General features: G+C 41.1%; 1 protein-coding gene across 5 annotated transcripts; it reads right to left on the minus strand.

The window, feature by feature from the left end:
- Window positions 1–4,584: 4,584 nt before the first annotated feature.
- On the minus strand, window positions 4,585–14,982 carry LOC145862401 (uncharacterized). Of its 5 annotated transcripts, XM_082966375.1 has the most exons (4): window positions 12,603–12,674; window positions 12,440–12,509; window positions 8,481–8,646; window positions 4,585–6,993 (listed from the first exon to the last, which is right to left on the minus strand). In XM_082966375.1, the coding sequence occupies exons 3-4, from the start codon at window positions 8,503–8,505 to the stop codon at window positions 5,168–5,170; spliced, it is 1,851 nt and encodes a 616-aa protein (XP_082822501.1). In that variant the 5' UTR covers window positions 8,506–8,646; window positions 12,440–12,509; window positions 12,603–12,674; the 3' UTR covers window positions 4,585–5,167. The 5 variants fall into 5 exon arrangements, with proteins under 5 accessions (XP_082822501.1, XP_082822492.1, XP_082822498.1 ...); XM_082966366.1 differs by lacking the exons at window positions 12,440–12,509; window positions 12,603–12,674 and adding an exon at window positions 14,851–14,982; XM_082966372.1 differs by lacking the exons at window positions 12,440–12,509; window positions 12,603–12,674 and adding an exon at window positions 14,851–14,979 and having other exon boundaries at window positions 8,493–8,646.
- Window positions 14,983–19,467: the final 4,485 nt, after the last annotated feature.

Here is a 19,467-nt window from a genome sequence, read left to right on the forward strand (position 1 = left end):
GCACCTGCAATGCCAGATTTAAAAAGAACTTTACTGGGTAATCACACTTTGCGATAAAAGGGGATGCGATACTCAGAAAAATAGGCTAGCAATACAGGTCAGCGCCATCTTGGAACAATCGCATATCAAATATAGTCTTGTATACAATTGTCAATAATCCCTTACCTTTGATTATCTTCATCAGAAGGCACTTCCAGGAATCCCAGGTCCACAACAAATGTATTTTCGTTCGAAAAAGTTAATCCTTTATGTCTTCTTGTTAGCACGTTCTGAAGGCTGCACCAAAAGTACCGTCGTGCGCGGGACTCCTCTCTTACCAAAATGGATTTTTTTTTTTTATTTAAGTTCGTTCAAACATGTCAAACGTTGTACAACATAAATCTTTAGGGCCTTTTTCAACCAGAGCTCCAATAACATTCAAGGGGGACGATTGCATTGTCTTTCAAAACGTTTCGAAAGGGGAGGGTAGCCAGGGGCGCCGGCGTCATAATTGGTGATGGCCCTCCCCATGTGACCACGTTCCACAGACTCTCATTCTGTCAGTTTTCACAGTAGAAGGATCAAACCACTTTGTAAGACTGGGGACATCTAGTGGAAGCAATAGGAAGTGCTCAATGAACCATATCTCACGGTGTGATTTATAGGCAAAGTGATGAAGTTGAGTCCGCAATTCAGAATTCCACATCCTGTTACGATCTGTCTCGGGGTTTTGACTGCCATATGAGTTCTGTTATACTCAGACACCATTCAAACAGTTTTAGAAACTTTAGGGTGTTTTCTATCCACAAGTATTAATTATATGCATATCCTAGCTTCTGAGTTTGAGTAGGAGGCCGTTTAAAATGAGCACGAATTTATTTCAAAAATCGCTGTAGCGCCCCCTATCCTAGGCGACCGTCAAGAGGTTTTAACTATGACCTATCACAAATCAGTTTTCTTGATGTGATGGTTATTAAGGACAAACATCCCTACAGATCTCTATAGGAAACCTACGGACAGGAATACCCTCCTTAGAGGTGACAGCTTTCATCCACGTCCACTTATTAAAAGTCTACCTATCAGCCAATTCAGTCGTATCAGAAGAATATGCAGCTCTGATGCTGCTTATCAGAGACAGACCACGGACCTCACACAAAGATTAAGGAAAGGGGGGTACAAAGACAATTGGGTAAAACATGCCAATGATCGTTTTGAAGGACTAACACAGTTGGAAAGCTTAAAACCAAGAGAAAAAGAAAAAGCAGAACATGTCCCATCATGCTTTACCCAATGCTCACCATTGGGGAAGGCATTTAAGGACATATAAGGAAGCACTGGTACATTATTGATACTGACCCACAATTGAAACCCATTTTTAAATATCCTCCACGTATGGTTTTTAAAAGACCCCAAACATGAGAGATACTGTGGTTAAATCTGATTACCCACCAGAGAAAAGGGAAAAAAATTTGGACAAGGTTCCGGAGAGTAATTACAAATGTGGCCGATGTGCTCAATGCAGCTTCACGTACAAATGCAACTCATTTACACACCCCTGCACAGGACAAAGATTTAAGATCAAGGGCCTGATTACCTTCATGTCCACCAATGTTATTTACATGTTGACATGTCCTTGTGGTCTGTCTTACATAGGGAAAACCCATAGAAGCCTTAAGACACGGATCAGTGAGCACCGCAGCAATATACGGACAGGTGAGACAAAAAATCCGGTTGCTGCTCATTTTGTACAAGCTGGACATCCTTTTAGTTCTCTGAGATACATTGGAATAGAAATGGTGAAGATGTCCTGCAGGGGAGGGGACATTGAGAGGAAACTTCTTCAAAGGGAATCTTTCTGGATCCACAGGCTCAACACATGGTCTCCTCTTGGCCTTAAAGAGGAGCTTGACTTGAAAACGTTTTTATAGTTTCAATAATTCTAAATTGTGTTTTTTTTTATCCTAATTGAATTTTGAATGTGTATGTATATTACTATAAATATTTATGACATTCTCTGTGTATGATCATATATTTTGATACATTGAATGTTAATATTGTGAAACTGTTATACATTTTTTAACTCCTGTTTCAGGAAGTGATGTTACAGAGTACTGCCCCTATTTATAGGACCTTCCACGCCCACCTGGGATATGGATGCCTGTTGAAGACCTAAGGGTCGAAATGTAAATAAATATCACCTGGGAGCATGAGCAGCAGTGTGCGGCGTTTTCCTTTCTTTTTTCCAAATGTTTTATTTCTACAATTTCCAAAAGAACCAAACAAAAACATATTTACTTTTTTACGACACGTGTTTGTGCCGTCATGTGTATGAGTAGCACAATTTCTAACCTATTTGCATTATTTTTCACTTGTATACTTGTATAATAACTTCTCTATTGATGTTGTTTTTAAGTTTTCACAGACTTTTCTTAGTGGATATACAATCGGCGCAAATTGAATTATGGGGAGTTTCAGGCCCCGGAGTGAACATAATTGCACACTCGTAATGCTGACTAAAAATAAGGGCTGAGGGGCTTACATTGCAAACTTCCCTTGCTTGGCAAATCATTTGGATCACCCCCCAAGATGGCGACGGGGGTTCCCCCAAGGGCATAAGGTGAGGGTAAGTGGGGAAGGGTGTGTCTTTTAAGTGTTTGGGCCGCAGCCTTGGTATTCTCTGAACCAGCTTCATGAGGTAGTCACCTGGAATGTATTTCAATGAACAGGTGTGCCTTGTTAAGAGTTAATTTGTGGAATTTCTTCCCTTCTTAATGCGTTTGCGCCAATCAGTTGTGTTGTGACAAGGTAGGGTGGTATGCAGAAGATAGCTCTACTCGGTAAAAGACCAAGTCCATATTATGGCGAGAACTGCTCAACTAAGGAAAGACAAACGACAGTCCATCATTAATTTAAGACATGAAGGTCAGTCAATACGGAAAATGTCAAGATCTTTGAAAGTTTTTTCAAGTGCAGTCGCAAAAACCATCAAGCGTTATGATGAAACTGGCTCTCATGACCGCCACAGGAAAGGAAGACCAAGAGTTACCTCTGCTGCAGAGGATAAGTTCATTAGAGTAACCAGCCTCACAAATTGCAGCCCAAATAAATGTTTCACAGACTTCAAGCAACATCTCAACATCAACTGTTCAGAGGAGATTGCGTGAATCAGGCCTTCATGGTCGAATTGCTGCAAAGACACCATTACTAAAGGACACCAATAAGAAGAAGAGACTTGCTTGGGCCAAGAAACACAAGCAATGGACATTAGACCGGTTGAAATCTGAGATTTTGGTGAACGGATTATCTCCGCATGTGTGGTTCCCACCGTGAAGCATGGAGGATGTGTGATGGTGTGGGGGTGCTTTGCTGGTGACACTGTCTGTGATTTATTTAGAATTCAAGGCACACTTAACCAGCATGGCTACCATAGCATTCTGCAGCGATACGCCATCCCATCTGGTTTGCGCTTAGTGGGACTATCATTTGTTTTTCAACAGGACAATGACCCAATACACCTCCAGGCTCTGTAAGGGCTATTTGACCAAGAAGCAGAGTGATGGAGTGCTGCATCAGATGACCTGGCCTACACAATCGCCTGACCTCAACCCAATTGAGATGGTTTGGGATGAGGTGGACTGCAGAGTGAAGGGAAAGTAGCCAACAAGTGCTCAGCATATGTGGGAACGCCTACAAGACTGTTGGAAAACTATTCTAGGTGAAGCTGGTTGAGAGAATACCAAGAGTGTGCAAAGCTGTTATCAAGGCAAACGGTGGCTACTTTGAAGAATCTATAAAGAAAAACCCTTGAATAAGTAGCTGTGTCCAAACTTTTAACTGGTACTGTTCATAAAATGTACTTAACAAACTATAGTTTTGGCAAGTTGGTTAAGACATCTACTTTGTGCATGACGCAATTAATTTTTTCAACAATTGTTTACAGACAGATTATTTCACTTATAATTAAATTCCAGTGAGTCAGAAGTTTACATACACTGAGTTGACTGTGCCTTTACACAGCTTGGAAAATTCCAGAAAATGATGTCATGGCTTTAGAAGCTTCTGATAGGCTAATTGACATAATTTGTGTCAATTGGAGGTGTACCTGTGGATGTATTTCAAGGCCTACCTTCAAACTCAGTGCCTCTTTGCTTGACATCATGGGAAAATCTAAAGAAATCAGCCAAGAACTCAGAAAAACATTGTAGACCTCCACAAGTCTGGTTCATCCTTGGGAGCAATTTCCAAACATCTGAAGGTACCACGTTCACCTGTACAAACACTAGTACGCAAGTATAAACACCATGGGACCATGCAACCGTCATACCGCTCAGGAAGGAGACGCGTTCTGTCTCCTAGAGATGAACGTATTTGGTGCGAGAAGTGCAAATCAATCCCAGAACAACAGAAAAGGACCTTCTGAAGATGTTGGAGGAAACAGCTGTTATGCAACTGTTATGCATCTGTTGGTCACAGATCCCTTAAAAAAAACGGTAGTCAGTATCTGGTGTGACCACCATTTGCCTCATGCAGTGCAACATAAGATAAAGGATTTAATGTATTTTTCAATACATGTCTCGTGGAAATTACTACCAAGGACTGTCAAACTTAAATGCATCATTCTTTATTATCAGCAAGCTGGAGAGGTTGCAACAAACTTAATGCACCATAGTACACTTCGGTCGGGAGCTCTTTCGGGGCAGTCCCGTTAGTTCTCTTATATACTGCTTACACAGACAAGTTATATTTGCATGATTTACATTATTCATCATTAACGTTTGGTTCCTGCATGTAACTTATAGAACATATTCTGGACGTTCTGCCAAAATGTCTGAGGGGGTCATGACCATCTCCCCCTCACATCTCTACCCAGCACCTACAGGAACCAATGATTGTATGAGACAAGCAGTACAATTCAAGGCTCTCCCTTCAGACAACATTTCCCCCACACATGAATATACACCTACTAGTGGTGAAACATTTTATTATACATTATTTAATGGATAATATGAGTTAAGAAAATAAAAGATACAGCGCTGAACACCCCCACCCCATCCCACACACAGCACTCCTACTCCAAGACACTTGATACATATGGATGCAGAGCTGCATATTATGCTACACAGGTTACCATGGCAATCAGACTTAGTAAACTGTTAGAGAATGGGAGACATGACTCTTAACATGTTTTCTATTTAAACTTACTTAGGGATCTGGAACCAGTGCCAGAGAGGAGGGAAATGAAAGAAAACGTTTGTGCTTTCTGGTGTTTTTTCAGTGACCCTGAACCAGCAAAGCTCTTTCCACATAGACAGGAGTAAGATTTCTCTCCTGTGTGTATTCGCTGGTGTTTAGTCAGGTTTCCTGATTGACTGAAGCTCTTCCCACACTGACCACAGCTATAAGGTTTCTCTCCTGTGTGTAAGCGCTGGTGTGTAGTCAGGTCTCCTGATCGACTGAAGCTCTTCCCACACTGATCACAGCTATAAGGCTTCTCTCCTGTGTGTATGCGTTGGTGTGTAGTCAGGGCTCCTGAATGATTGAAGCTCTTCTCACACTGATCACAGCTATAAGGCTTCTCTCCTGTGTGTATGCGTTGGTGTGTAATCAGGGATCCTGATTGATTGAAGCTCTTCCCACACTGATCACAGCTATAAGGCTTCTCTCCTGTGTGTATGCGTTGGTGTGTAGCCAGGATTCCAAATTGAGCAAAGCTCTTCCCACACTGATCACAGCTATAAGGCTTCTCTCCTGTGTGTATGCGCTGGTGTATAGTCAGGTGTCCTAACTTATTGAAGCTCTTCCCACAATGATCACAGCTATAAGGCTTCTCTCCTGTATGTATGCGTTGGTGTGTAATCAGGGATCCTGATTGATTGAAGCTCTTCCCACACTGATCACAGCTATAAGGCTTCTCTCCTGTGTGTATGCGTTGGTGTCTAGTCAGGGATCCTGAGTGATTGAAAATCTTCCCACACTGATCACAGCTATAAGGCTTCTCTCCTGTGTGTATGCGTTGGTGTGTATTCAGGGATCCTGACTTATTGAAGCTCTTCCCACACTGATCACAGCTATAAGGCTTCTCTCCTGTGTGTATGCGTTGGTGTGTATTCAGGGATCCTGACTTATTGAAGCTCTTCCCACACTGATCACAGCTATAAGGTTTCTCTCCTGTGTGTATGCGTTGGTGTGTAATCAGGGATCCTGATTGATTGAAGCTCTTCCCACACTGATCACAGCTATAAGGCTTCTCTCCTGTGTGTATGCGTTGGTGTGTATTCAGGGATCCTGAATTATTGAAGCTCTTCCCACACTGATCACAGCTATGAGGCTTCTCTCCTGTGTGTATGCGCTGGTGTATAGCCAGGTGTCCTGATTGACTGAAGCTCTTCCCACACTGATCACAGCCATAAGACTTCTCTCCTGTGTGTATGCGTTGGTGTATAGTCAGGTGTCCTGATTGACTGAAGCTCTTCCCACACTGATCACAGCTATAAGGCTTCTCTCCTGTGTGTATGCATTGGTGTCTAGTCAGGGCTCCTGAGTGATTGAAGCTCTTCCCACACTCATCACAGCTATAAGGCTTCTCTCCTGTGTGTATGCATTGGTGTCTAGTCAGGGCTCCTGAGTGATTGAAGCTCTTCCCACACTGATCACAGCTATAAGGCTTCTCTCCTGTGTGTTTAGTCTGGGCTCCTGACTGATTTAAGTATTTTCCACAATCAAAGCAGGTATAAGGTCCCTCCCCTGAATGAGTTCTCAGATGAGATTTCAAGGTTTTAGATGCATGCTCTAGAGTGTGAATTTGCTCATGAATTGTCAAGTCTTGTTCAGCCAAACTCTTCCCACAGTCAGAGCAGCAGTGGTGAGGTTTCTTCCCTATACCTCTATGCTGGTGTTTCTTGAAGTGTTCTGATCTGGAGAGACTCTTCTCTTTCTTGTCAGCATCATGATGTTGTTGAGGCTGTCCAGATGATAAGCCCCTCCCACTAAGAGAGCAACGATTATTGATGTCCCCTGTGAAACAAAGACATTGAATACTTAGGTTTTGCGAATATGGGTCCATAAACAGATGGCCTTCATTTCATGGAAGGACCCTTTTGCGTCCCTTTCATATTTTTCCAGGAGAAATTGTGCACCAGTATTACATTTTAAATCTGTTATTAAATAATATGAATAAAGACTTGCTAAAGTGACAAATTTCTGAATTTTGACAAGTCCCTCCGTCAACCCTGTAGAACTTCTAGAAAGATTTTAACCCAACTAATAAAATCATTTCTCCAAGTTTTACCATCTTTGAGTAAAGTTACAAGCGCAGAATAATATGATTATTGTGAAGTCAATTAATATAAGAGATTGATTTAAATGTTGACATGCTATGAAATAACAATTTCCCTAATAAACCTGTTTACATGGACACATCTGAAATCAGGCTACCTGACGGGACTTTGGCAATTTTCAGCATTTATCAATCAAAATAAACGTTCTACCACAGCGACTATGTTATTATTTTGACGCAGTATAAAGTTTGTATGTGAAAACTATTTCTAAGCTGCATACTTTCAGTTTTTCCTGAACTCCCAGGACTCGGGCAAAAGAATTTAGCTGGCGCTGCTTGTGTTAGCACATGCACAGATTAAATACACCTCTATAACTCTGATTAAAGTGTTCACATGTCCTAATCATTCTAAAGATTGCTCAGAAAACCAGGTGTTTTAAAGCTGTATCCTTACTTCGGTTATGAACTTACACCAATTAAGATAAGCAGAGTAAGGTGTTTACATGACTAATGCCATACTCAGCCTACTGCCATAACTAGTTTAATGTCAAATTATGAGTGTGCATGTAAAGCCCTAGTTATTTGGTTACTTTGACAGTCATTTCTGAACATTATTTATTTCATGTAATTAGTGATTCATTTACATCTGTCCTTCATTTTAAGATCAACCCATGTTTTAATATGGTGAAACGGTTCTCTACATTTTTTGGGGCAAAAGAAACATTGAACGTCAAATCAGATTTTCTGGTTCTAGTCTTATCGATTCTATGGTGTTTTTTATAGAAAACTGAGCAAGTGAACCATTTTATCCAGAAATTGGTATGGTAGAATAATGTTTTTGTGAAGCTAGCATTACATTTTTTTCACTCCCCGTGGAACAAAACTAGCTTCCATCCCTGTCATAAGCAAATTTGTGGCTGATTTAAAGGACTATTTTACCAATGTAAACTAGTGGTTTTGTTGTTTTCAGTAGTCCCCTGTTACTTTATTTAGCACATTGGCACTTACCACAGTATGTATTTTCATATAACCTCTTGAGATGGAAAACATGTTTTTATGAAATCGAACATGTGCTCTTCATGAAAGAAAGTAAAAATTAGGTGAAATCCAACGTTTTTTGGGGGGGACCAAGTTACACTTCTCAAAATTGGGTGGAACTACCAAATATTTTCATCAATATATAATTTACCAATTAATTGTTACAGAAGCAGACTAATCCACACACCATGGTTCTTACTTAATGAAATCATATCTCCATGTTCCTCTTCTCGTCTCTCAGTTCCACTCTGCCCTGGTGTTTTCCTACAGTCGACCAGAACCAGCAGTAAAGTACGGAGAGGCGGTGGACCTGGGGACTCCTGGAGTGTGGAGGGGGACGGACTAGCTTTGTCCTGTTGGCCACAAGAAGTTTACAGTTGATCATTAAACCAAATATTGTATTAATTCAGTCTGAACCTCTGATTTGGGTGCATCCCTCGAATATCTCCTTTTACCTGAAATGTTCAACCGTTCACTACAACCCACAAATCTAAGAGCATTGGATTGGTGGGCATGGGCTAGTTTCCACCATATTTCTTATACCAGTCATTTCCTATCAAACAACGCGGAAGAGGAGAAGCAAGAGAGATAACTGGGCCCAAAATCTTGCTTCTGGCTTATTTGATCTTATATACATTTTCGTAACGAGTTGGTTGTTAGGAGTGTATTGGTAAAAGTAGGACACGTGACATCCCGGCAACTTTGAGGAATAAAACACTTTGTATGGGAGTAGTACCTGGTCGTCACTAGTTACCACAAACAAAGCCATAAACCACATCCATTTCTACAACTGATCTTTTTAAATGTGATTTTAACCCTAACCTTGAAAACACTAACTTTATGCCTAACCCTAAATGAATAAAAATATGATATAGATGTTCGACATTGTGGCAACTAGTGAAAACACGCATATCTGCCCTCTCATTGGCTATAATGGTCCCACCTGATCTTGCCTCATCCCGATTGCCTTCCAGCTGCGTTACAAACTCAACAACCCTCGGCCCTAAACCCTCAGCCCTTGAATTGCGTTTTACATCCGAGTGTACCTTAAAATGTCCCTTGCCCAAGCGAGGGAGAGTGAAGATCGGAGGCAACGTCCTTGGTGGAAATCTTGAAGTTTAACTTAAAAACAACCAACCTAAAGCTATCAACGTACCTAGTAAGCTAACGTATCTAGCTAGCGTCGTGGAAATATTGGTCCAATAATATTTCTCAGATACCGGAACATTAAATTAAAATAGACTATTACAAAGCCAAGCTGGTCCAAGGATCATCTGACTTCGCCAGTCTCAGCACACTCCTTTTATACAGTGTCACCCTTACTTAGTCACTCCTCTTTATGCAAAATACCCTTTGACATTTCGCCACCATTATCTTTTTGTCTCACTTCTGACTTACTTAAACCCATCTTAGATTATATTGGTGGCATCACCATAGTACATTACAACAAAAAAAAAATATATATATATATACATATATACACACACAGTTGAAGTCAGAAGTTTACATACATTTAGGTTGGAGTCATTAAAACTAGTTTTTAAACCACTCTACAAATTTCTTGTTAACAAACTCTTGTTTTGGCAAGTCAGTTAGGACATCTACTTTGTGCATGACACAAGTAATTTTTCCAACAATTGTTTACAGACAGATTATTTCACTGTATCACAATTTCAGTGGGTCAGAAGTTTACATACACCAAGTTGACTGTGCCTTTAAACAGCTTGGAAAACTCCAGAAAATGATGTCATGGCTTTAGAAGCTTCTGATAGGTACACCTCAAATGATGTCAATTAGCCTGTGGATGTATTTCAAGGCCTACCTTCAAACCCAGTGCCTCTTTGCTTGACATCATGGGAAAATCAAAATAAATCAGTCAAGACCTCAGAAAAAAAATGTAAACCTCCACAAGTCTGGTTCATCTTTGGGAGCAATTTCCAAACGCCTGAAGGTACCACGTTCACCTGAACAAACAATTGTATGCAAGTATAAACACCATGGGACCACGCAGCCATCATATAGCTCAGGAAGGAGACGCGTTCTGTCTCCAAGAGATTTACGTCCTTTGTTGCGAAAAGTGCAAATCAATCCCAGAACAACAGCAAAGGACCTTGTGAAGATGCTGGAGGAAACAGGTACAAAAGTATCTATATCCACAGTAAACCGAGTCCTATATCGACATAACCTGAAAGGCCGCTCAGCAAGGAAGAAGCCACTGCTCCAAAACCGCCATAAAAAAGCCAGACTACGGTTTGCAACTGCACATGGGGACAAAGATCGTACTTTTTGGAGAAATGTCCTCTGGTCTGATGAAACAAAAATAGAACTGTTTGGCCAAAATGACCATCGTTATGTTTGGAGGAAAAAGGGAAACGCTTGCAAGCTGAAGAACCCCATTCCAACCGTCAAGCACGGGGGTGGCAGCATCATGTTGTGGGGGTGCTTTGCTGCAGGAGGGACTGGTGCATGTCACAAAATAGATGGCATCATGAGGAAGGAAAATTATGTGGATATAATGAAGCAGAGGCCTACAAACCTGACTCAGTTACACCAGCTCTGTCAGGAGGAATGGGCCAAAATTCACCCAACTTATTGTGGGAAGCTTGTGGAAGGCTACCCGAAACATTTGACCCAAGTTAAACAATTTAAAGGCAATGATTCCAAATACTAATTGAGTGTATGTAAACTTCTGACCCACTGGGAATGTGATGAAGGAAATAAAAGCTGAAATAAATCACTCTACTATTATTCTGACATTTCACATTCTTAAAATAAAGTGGTGGTCCTAACTGACCTAAGACAGGGAATTTTTACTAGGATTAAATGTCAGGAATTGTGAAAAACTGAGTTTAAATGTATTTGGCTAAGGTGTATGTAAACTTCCGACATCAACTGTACCTTCCTAATACAGGTACATGTCTAGTGGTTCCTGTAAATGATTAACTAATGTGCATGTCCAATGGCCTTCACAAGACCAGGCTAATGGTGCCTATAAATGATTAACTAATGTGCATGTCCAAAAGCCGTCAGAAGACCAGGCATGACCCAGAATGGTTAAGCCTGTATTGACTCAGCTTGCACATACACATTGGTTCTGCTTACACATATACTAATGGTAAACTCCATATCGATTCTGCTGACTACTTCTAAGAAAACAGTATAGGTACTGGAAAATCCCCAACACTAGCGCTCCTACCAGGTAGCTAGCTACAGTTACCCATAGCTGGCTAGCTAGTTTTATAGTTTGGTCATTTATTCCAATACATTTCAGAATTGCACTCCTCACTACAAAACTAAGCCAATTTACCAACACTAATATATATTTTTATAATTGCAAGCTAGCTTCATATTTTTACTGAGATACCGAAAATGCAGGGTGTTGATTAAATGTGACACTTAGCGGCCACCAGATTTTGACAATGTGACTACATTTTGCAATGAATTGTGGGTCATATCAACCCCGCAAGTGACCAAAGTTGTTCACTCGCTCTTTCAAGCTAAATCGAGGGCCAACGTTAGGGAATTGGCAATCAAACTGCATCCGGTTTCGACGGGGATACATCCAAAGAGGTTCTACCTGAAACTCAAAAGGGTTCTCCTATGGGGACAGCCGAAGAACCCTTTAAGGTTCTAGATAGCACCCTTTTTTTGTAAGAGTGTAGTGCTGCTACGCCCACTCCTCTACAACACTTCAACCGTCCAAATAAAGGGAAAAACAACGTGTTTGGACTGCAGCCATTTATTTTCTTTGTTAGAACGGCCACTTAAATACGTAAGAAATCAGTGAATGAATGTGAACATGTGCACACTTCATGAGGAAGGAGAGAATTAGGTCATAGTCACAGATTCCTAAACATGATTGAATGGACTGCCTTAAATGTTGCTGGAACAAGTAGGGAGCAGGTCTCGAAACCTCGACCTTCTAGCCCGAAGTCCAGCGCGCTATAGAAAGCCGCAAAAGCATGCTCGAGCGGTAGAGTCGATATCCGCGCTTATAAACACAGGGTCATTACAATACAAATGATATAGTTGTAGGCTACTTTAAAAAAATGTAACCGCAAATCCGATATACAAAAAAATTATATTATTTAGAATGACGGCCTATGAACAATGGATTAACAACCTTGTTCAGGGACAGATGTTTACCTTGTCAGCTCGGGGATCGGTTACTGGGCCAACGCTGTAACCACTAGGCTACCTGCCGCCCCAAACAGAACTAAACAGGAATGTGAAGGTTCAAAGATGATGAAAACTAGGCCTAGACATTTTATAAAACACAGCGGGCATATAATGTTAAAACCAGACTTACCCGACCCATTGTGGAAGCTGTTTCTTTGTATGATATGAACTGTTCGTCGCTAGCTGTCCTCGTCAACAACGTTCTGTTGTCTTGTTCTCCTTTAAGATTTTATGGCAGACTACACCTATTGGCGTATTGCCGCCACCTACTGTACGGCGGGTGAACAACAAATAAAAATATCCATCCAAAATATTTATATCGTAGGTAAAGAATTCATGCAGTACATCTCTCCATAATTGTGTCAAATCTTCATGATTTTGTTCCATTATAAATCTACTTATGTCTTGCCACAGATTCTTTACATGAATACCATAAAAAAAAGATGCAACACTGTTTCTAGGTGGTCATTACAAAAGATACAACTTGAATGTATCTATTTTTTTGTACTTCTACTTCTCCAATAAGGCATGACATAAGGTATATAGATAGATACAAAATCTTGTTGATACAAGGCAAGTACCGCTCTGTTGTTGAACGGACCAAAACAAAAACAAATCTTTACTACTGTTGAGTGAACAGCGGTAATCGAAGGTAGGTTCTGAGGGTCTTAACATGTTCCTGAATAATAAAGCAACACCTGAGGGAATGGAGACTAAAACAATTGTAAACTCTTCAGGCGTTATAGGGATCTTGTAAAGTGATAAGAATGAGTCATAATGAAGTTAAAGACCTTCTGCATTTATAAGTTGTCTCATATAAATGAAGTGAGAAGCAGATGTGGTTGAGCAGATAATGGATTTAATATACTGATCGACTGAATTCATGAATACACACCTAGTATTGTTGAAACCTTATTCTACATTATACAGTTATTTCATGGATAATAGGAGTTACTGAAATAAGATACAGCTCTGAACACCCCCACCCACCTCAACATCCCCCTCTACACACAAACAGGTTCACTATGACATTTTCCATGATGACATTAAGCCATTTAGATCAAAATGAGAATACATGGATAGGGGACCTGATCCTAGATCAGCACTACTACTCCAACACACTTGATACATATGGATCCAGAGCTGCATATTATGATACATAGGTTACCATGGTAATTAGACTTAATAAACTGTTTGAGAATGGTTGATAGAAAACATCCTGTAAAGAGTAGTCTATTGAAACTTTATTTAGGGATCTGGAACCGGTGCCGGAGAGGAGGGAGATAAAAGATGACACATTTGTGCTTTCTGCTGTTTTATCAGTGACCCTGAATGAGCAAATCTCTTTCCATTGTGGTGGACATTTTAATATTATATTATTCTACTATACTGTTAAATTAGACATACTATACTGTTTTTACTTAGATAATTGTCTATGGTATATGTTACTATTTTACTGAGAGAATTGTCTATTGTTATATGCTAATATTCTTTGCTGATACAGGCTTGTTTTGTACGCTCAGCTCATAAATCTGAGCGTACAGATTTATGAGCTGCTTGGGTGCTACCGCAATATGTGAGCTCCTGTGTTTACAATCGGCAGAAATGTAGCTATGTGGGAAGTGCAGGGAGGAACAGAGTGGTGCCGATATCAGCCATCTTGATCTACACAGACAAGCTAAATTACCTCTTACAACTCTGTTTCCAGTGGCTGTTTCTGCACATCGGCTAACTGTCAAATATAAAAGGATGTACTTTCAATAAAAGGCGAAAGACAGCTCTGTTCATTGAGCTTTCAACACTGACTATTCTTAGTGATGGTTGATTGCTTCATTTTTGCAAATCTTATAATAAATATGTTGTTTGAAGTCTCTCTTTCTATAGAATTTCTCTGACACCACAAAGACAGGAGTAAGGATTCTCTCCTGCGTGTGTGAGCAAATATTTCTACTTTTTAAGAGAAACGAGGCTGGCAGATAGGATTTAGGTCCTCGATCCCTGTTGCTGGCCCACACTCTAGTACATTAGGTGGTGTAATGTACCATAAAGTTGGACGCCAACCACCGATAAACCCCAAAGAAGAATATGTATTTTCACTGTCAGAGTGAGTATCTGGTCAAATCAGTGGAGGTGAACAAGTGCACAGTTTGGGAGGAAGTAGAGATAAATTAGGTAATATGACAGATTTCCAAACATGATATAGTTGTAGACTACTCTGCTGACGGAAAAAATATCCTAACAAGTTTTACAATCATGTTTATTTTTGTCCAGCAGTTTAAACCGAACACAGGAATGTGGAGGATCAAAGATGATGAAACTACACCTAGACATTTATACAACACAGCAGGCCTTTACTGTTAAAAGGAAACCAGACTTACCGGATCCATCATGGAAGCTATTGTTTTCTTCAGTGTTTCTTACTAAGACAAGAAATGTGTAGGCTACAGTACAGTTACTTTGTTGTCACAGAGTTCAGATAAGGATTAGGGAGTTCGCAGGGGAGAATTCCAGTCTCAAGGCTGCAACTGATGCACCCCTAGACCAGAGCAATCAAACATGTATTTAGATATTCAAGCGCAATTACGTTATGACAGCATAACGTCTCACATCATTATTTAACCAGGCAAGTCAGATAAGAAGACATTTTTATTTACAATGACGGCCTAGGAACAGTGGGTTAACTGCATTGTTAGAGGGCACTACTACAGATGTTTACCTTGTCAGCTCGGGGATTCGATTTAGCAACCTTTCAGTTGCTGTCCCAACGCTCTATCCACTAGACTACCTGCTGCCCCAGGCTAATCTTACTTCAGAAAGTTCCTGGAAAAGATTCTACCTAATCTATACAGATTGAGTAAAACCAAGAAAACGTTCAACAACACACCTTTCACTAAGAATCCTGCTGTCTGCTATCGTCTACTTTTACCTGACAGCAACTTGGAACCGAGTTATATTTGAGTCTAGCTATTCTCAAGGCTATTGTTGCATCTCCCTCCCTGCAACATTAAACATAAAGAGAGACAACAAACACACTTTATAACTGGTGAAAAACTACATCTGATACTTCAATTAAGCAGGAAAAAGCACTTATTATAACAGAGGTGTAGCACTGTAAGACACGTGAATCTCTGTTGATTGTTTAAAACATGTTTCATTCTCAGGACCATGACTACAACATTGAGTATTGGGACACAGGGCAACAACATATCCTGGTCTCTTCTACATAATTCAACTAAACGTTTAAAAAATACATATTTAAAAAAAAAAATGTATATGCAATCAGCAACGTCAAACAAAACAAGAAAACATGAAACCACATTCGTATGTATGTTTTACAATGACATTTACATGCAAACATTCGTTCCACATAACACATCACCAATAAAAAGTAGAATGGTAAGGTATAAGATATTGTCAAGTGTATTTCCAGTGTGAAGAGAGAGGAGTTTGGTAGGAGACCTTACTGGCCGTGAGAGAACAGAAGAGTGTGAGGTCTGCGGTTGACATGACCTATAAGTACTGATGGGCAGAGCTGGCTTCCTGCCCTCATGATGCCTCTTCCTAACAACCAACACATCATTCAATTCACAATAAAATGTGTGAACATCTTTCTGGAGCACACTTAATACACAATAAGGAAAGTTCAAAGATATCACAAATAAAATCCTTTAAAATAAATTCAACAACATAATTTGACGACACTAATAGTCCTATGTCTTCTGTACTTCCGTATGTCCCATCAGCTACACTAAAACCTGGTGAAGGGTTTAAAAATAAATATGTGAACATCTTTTAGGACCAAACGAATTATACAAGAGGACTAAGGTCCTTTTAAAAATGTATTATTAGATTTAAAAAACATAATGAATGTGATAAGCAGACGTTGTTGAGCAGATAATGGATTTAATTTATTGATCTATTGAATACATGAATACACACCTTGTATTGTTGAAACATTATTCTACATTATACAATTAATTAATGGATAATAGGAGTTACTGAAATAAGATACAGCTCTGAACACCCCCACCGCCAACCCACAGCACTCCTACTCCAAGAAGCTTGATACATATGGTTCCAGAGCTGACTCTTTACAACATGTTTTCTGTTCAAACTTTATTTAGACATCTTGAACCGGTGACTGAGAGGAGGGAGAAGAAAGAAAACATGTTTGTGCTTTCTGGTGTTTTTTCAGTGACCCTGATTGAGCAAAGCTCTTTCCACATACACCTTACTCCTGTCTCTCTCCAGTGTGTATGCATTGGTGTCTGCTCAGGGCTGCTGATTGATTAAAGCTCTTCCCACACTGATCACAACTATAAGGCTTCTCCCCTGTGTGTATAAGTCGGTGTTTGGTCACGGTGAAATCTCAGGCAAAACTCTTCCCACACTTATCACAGCTATAAGGCTTCCTCCAGCATGAATCCGCTGGTGAATGACCAATTTCTCTGTTTAGTAAAACTCTTCCCACAGTCAGAGCAGCGGTGGTGAGGTTTCTTCCCTACAAGTCTCTGCTGGTGTTTATTGAGACGTTCTGATCTGGAGAGACTCTTCTGGAGAGACGTCTTGTCAGCATCATGTTGTTGTTGAGGCTCCCCTTATGATAAGCCCCTCCCACTGAGAGAGCAACGGTTAGGGCTGTCCCCTGTGAAACAAAGATAATGAATAGCAGGTTAACTGATGGGACCTTGATAAATACAGAAAACTGCCTATCAAAATAAACGTACTACCACAGCATCCATGTTATTTGTGATGAGCATATTTGATTCCGATTTTGGACATATTAAGTTTGTATGTGAAAACTATTTCTAAGATGCATACTTTCAGTTTCCCTGAACTCCCTGCACTCGAGCAAAAGAAGGAAGCTTGCGATGCTTGTGCTAGAACATATGCAGATTAAATATGCCTCTATGAATCTGATGAAGGCCTTTATGTGTCCTAATATATTGAAAAATTGCTCAGAACACCAGGTGTTTTTAACAGCGTCACTTTGATTGTCAACTTAAGCCAATTAAGATAAGCAGAGTAAGGTGTTTACGTGACGAATGCCATACTCGGCCTACTGCCATAGCTAGTTTAATGTCAAATGATGAGTGTGCATGTAATCACACTCATTGTAGGAGAACTAGATATTTTGTTGCTTTGACAAAGTCCTTTCTGAAGATTATTATCAATGTGATTAGTGACCCTCATTTTAAGATCAACCTTGTTACATGCACTGAACTCTCATTTTAATATGGTGAAAATATTCCTTAAAAAATATGTTTTCAAAAGAAACATTGAACGTCTAATAGTCAAATCAGAGTAAAAGCAGGTGAGCTGGTTCTACTCTTTTTATCAAGTTACTGCTTTTTGTGGTGCAAAACTGAGCAAGTCAACCCTCTCCCCATACATAGACATGCTAGAAATGTTTAACAATGACATTTTTTTGTGAAGATTGCATTCAATTGCCACTACTTGTTTCACAAAGCGACCTTCCATTCCCCTGTCATAAGCAGTTTTATGGTTCATTTTAATTGATACACGGCCATGGGGTCTTTCATTTTCTCGGCGGACGTCCGTATGGTTTGAGGTACAAACTTTCTGAAGTTCGCTTGGTAAGTCACTGGTAAGCGTAATATCTTGCGTGGAAGTAAACTCACTGGCTGTTTGCAGCCTGGAGCACCTCTCCTCTTGATTGCTCCACTCGCTGTGCGTGGTTGATCTGTATCTTCTGCCCCTGGTTTGTCGTACTTGTTTCGTTAGTGTTACACTACGACTCAGTGTGCATCCATTAGTATGGTGGCTCTTGCTGACACAAACTGTATTTACCTTACACAACTTGCCCACTGGCTTGTACTATGTGTGTGTTGTGAATTGATTTAACATGCTGCTCCCCGCGCCAGGTTCTCTGCTAATTACCCTGCTGGGTTTCTTTCTTGTTCTTTCCCCTGCAGAGTGTAAGAGTATCATGGTGAGCTTTCCACTACGCTGAGACATTAACTTTGGAGTTCCTTAACGAAGTTACTCCATATGGTGCTGTTTTTACTGCTTGGATATTAAACCGGCTAGGTAATATTGCAGTTGGCCTAAAACAAAAAAACAAATAAATCAAATCCATTACTTGGTTGCTGTTTTTTTGTCTGCCTGTTTTTCCCACATGGGTCTTCCCTGTTTCTTTGCAGAGGTACTGGGTAATTTATCCCTCATCAGATTCCTCCATGCGGATCACGACATAGCTCTCCAGGGCATCGGACCTCTGCTCCATGGCCTTGCTGGCTTGGCTGAGCATACGGCTTCCCTTTGTGACAGGTGTGATGGTGGCATCCCCCCTGGGCATCCGCATACCTCGTGTATGCACTACCTGGGTTTGAGCCACGCGGAGAGGGCGGTGGAGCGCCCTACTGGATGCCTGTTTTGTGTGGTGTTCTCAGAATGCCTGCGCCTGGTGCGATTGGAGGCCATGCACGAGTGGGTCGGCCAGGCTCGGGCTCAGGCTGGGGACGAGCTCCTTCCCTCAGGAGTGGTGCGGGGGCGAGCTGTTCGTCTTTCTACTGGGTCCAGTACCCCTCCCAGGAAGCGTGGCCGGAGCCACCACAGGCAGAGCCCATCTGTTGCCAGGCCTGGACGGGGGCAGGAGTCGGGACCGCTGGGGCCACCTTGATCAGAGGGCGTCAGGAGGTTGATAGCGTCGATGGCGACGGCAGCTTTTCCCTTTTGGCCAGTGATAGGCTGTTCCTGGAGGACGATGCTGGCACTGCTCACCCCTGTGGGAAGGGCTACCAGGCTGACAGGCCATCAGAAGCCTTCAGCAGGGCTTCATCACAGAGCCTACTCACTCAGGTAGCCACTGCACTGGACATCAAACTGGTGGACAGTGATGACTTTCCATCTGTCCCCATCTCTGCTGAGTTCCGCGAGGCGTTGCAGGAGAGCTGGGCCTCTGCCAGGAGGCTCTCTGACTCACAACAGAGACTGGACCATGGAGTTATGTTGCGGGCGTAGTGTCACTCGGC

The sequence above is a fragment of the Salmo salar genome, chromosome 02 (genome assembly GCF_965601325.2).
Source record: "Salmo salar chromosome 02, fSalSal1, whole genome shotgun sequence".
NCBI lineage: Eukaryota > Metazoa > Chordata > Actinopteri > Salmoniformes > Salmonidae > Salmo > Salmo salar.

Excerpts from the sequence above, each read along its gene's own strand:
- LOC145862401 (XM_082966366.1), bottom strand. Across the intron at positions 6,994-8,480 it reads TTCATTAAGTAAGAACCATG|GGGACATCAATAATCGTTGC; the intron begins GTGTGTGGATTA and ends TTTGTTTCACAG.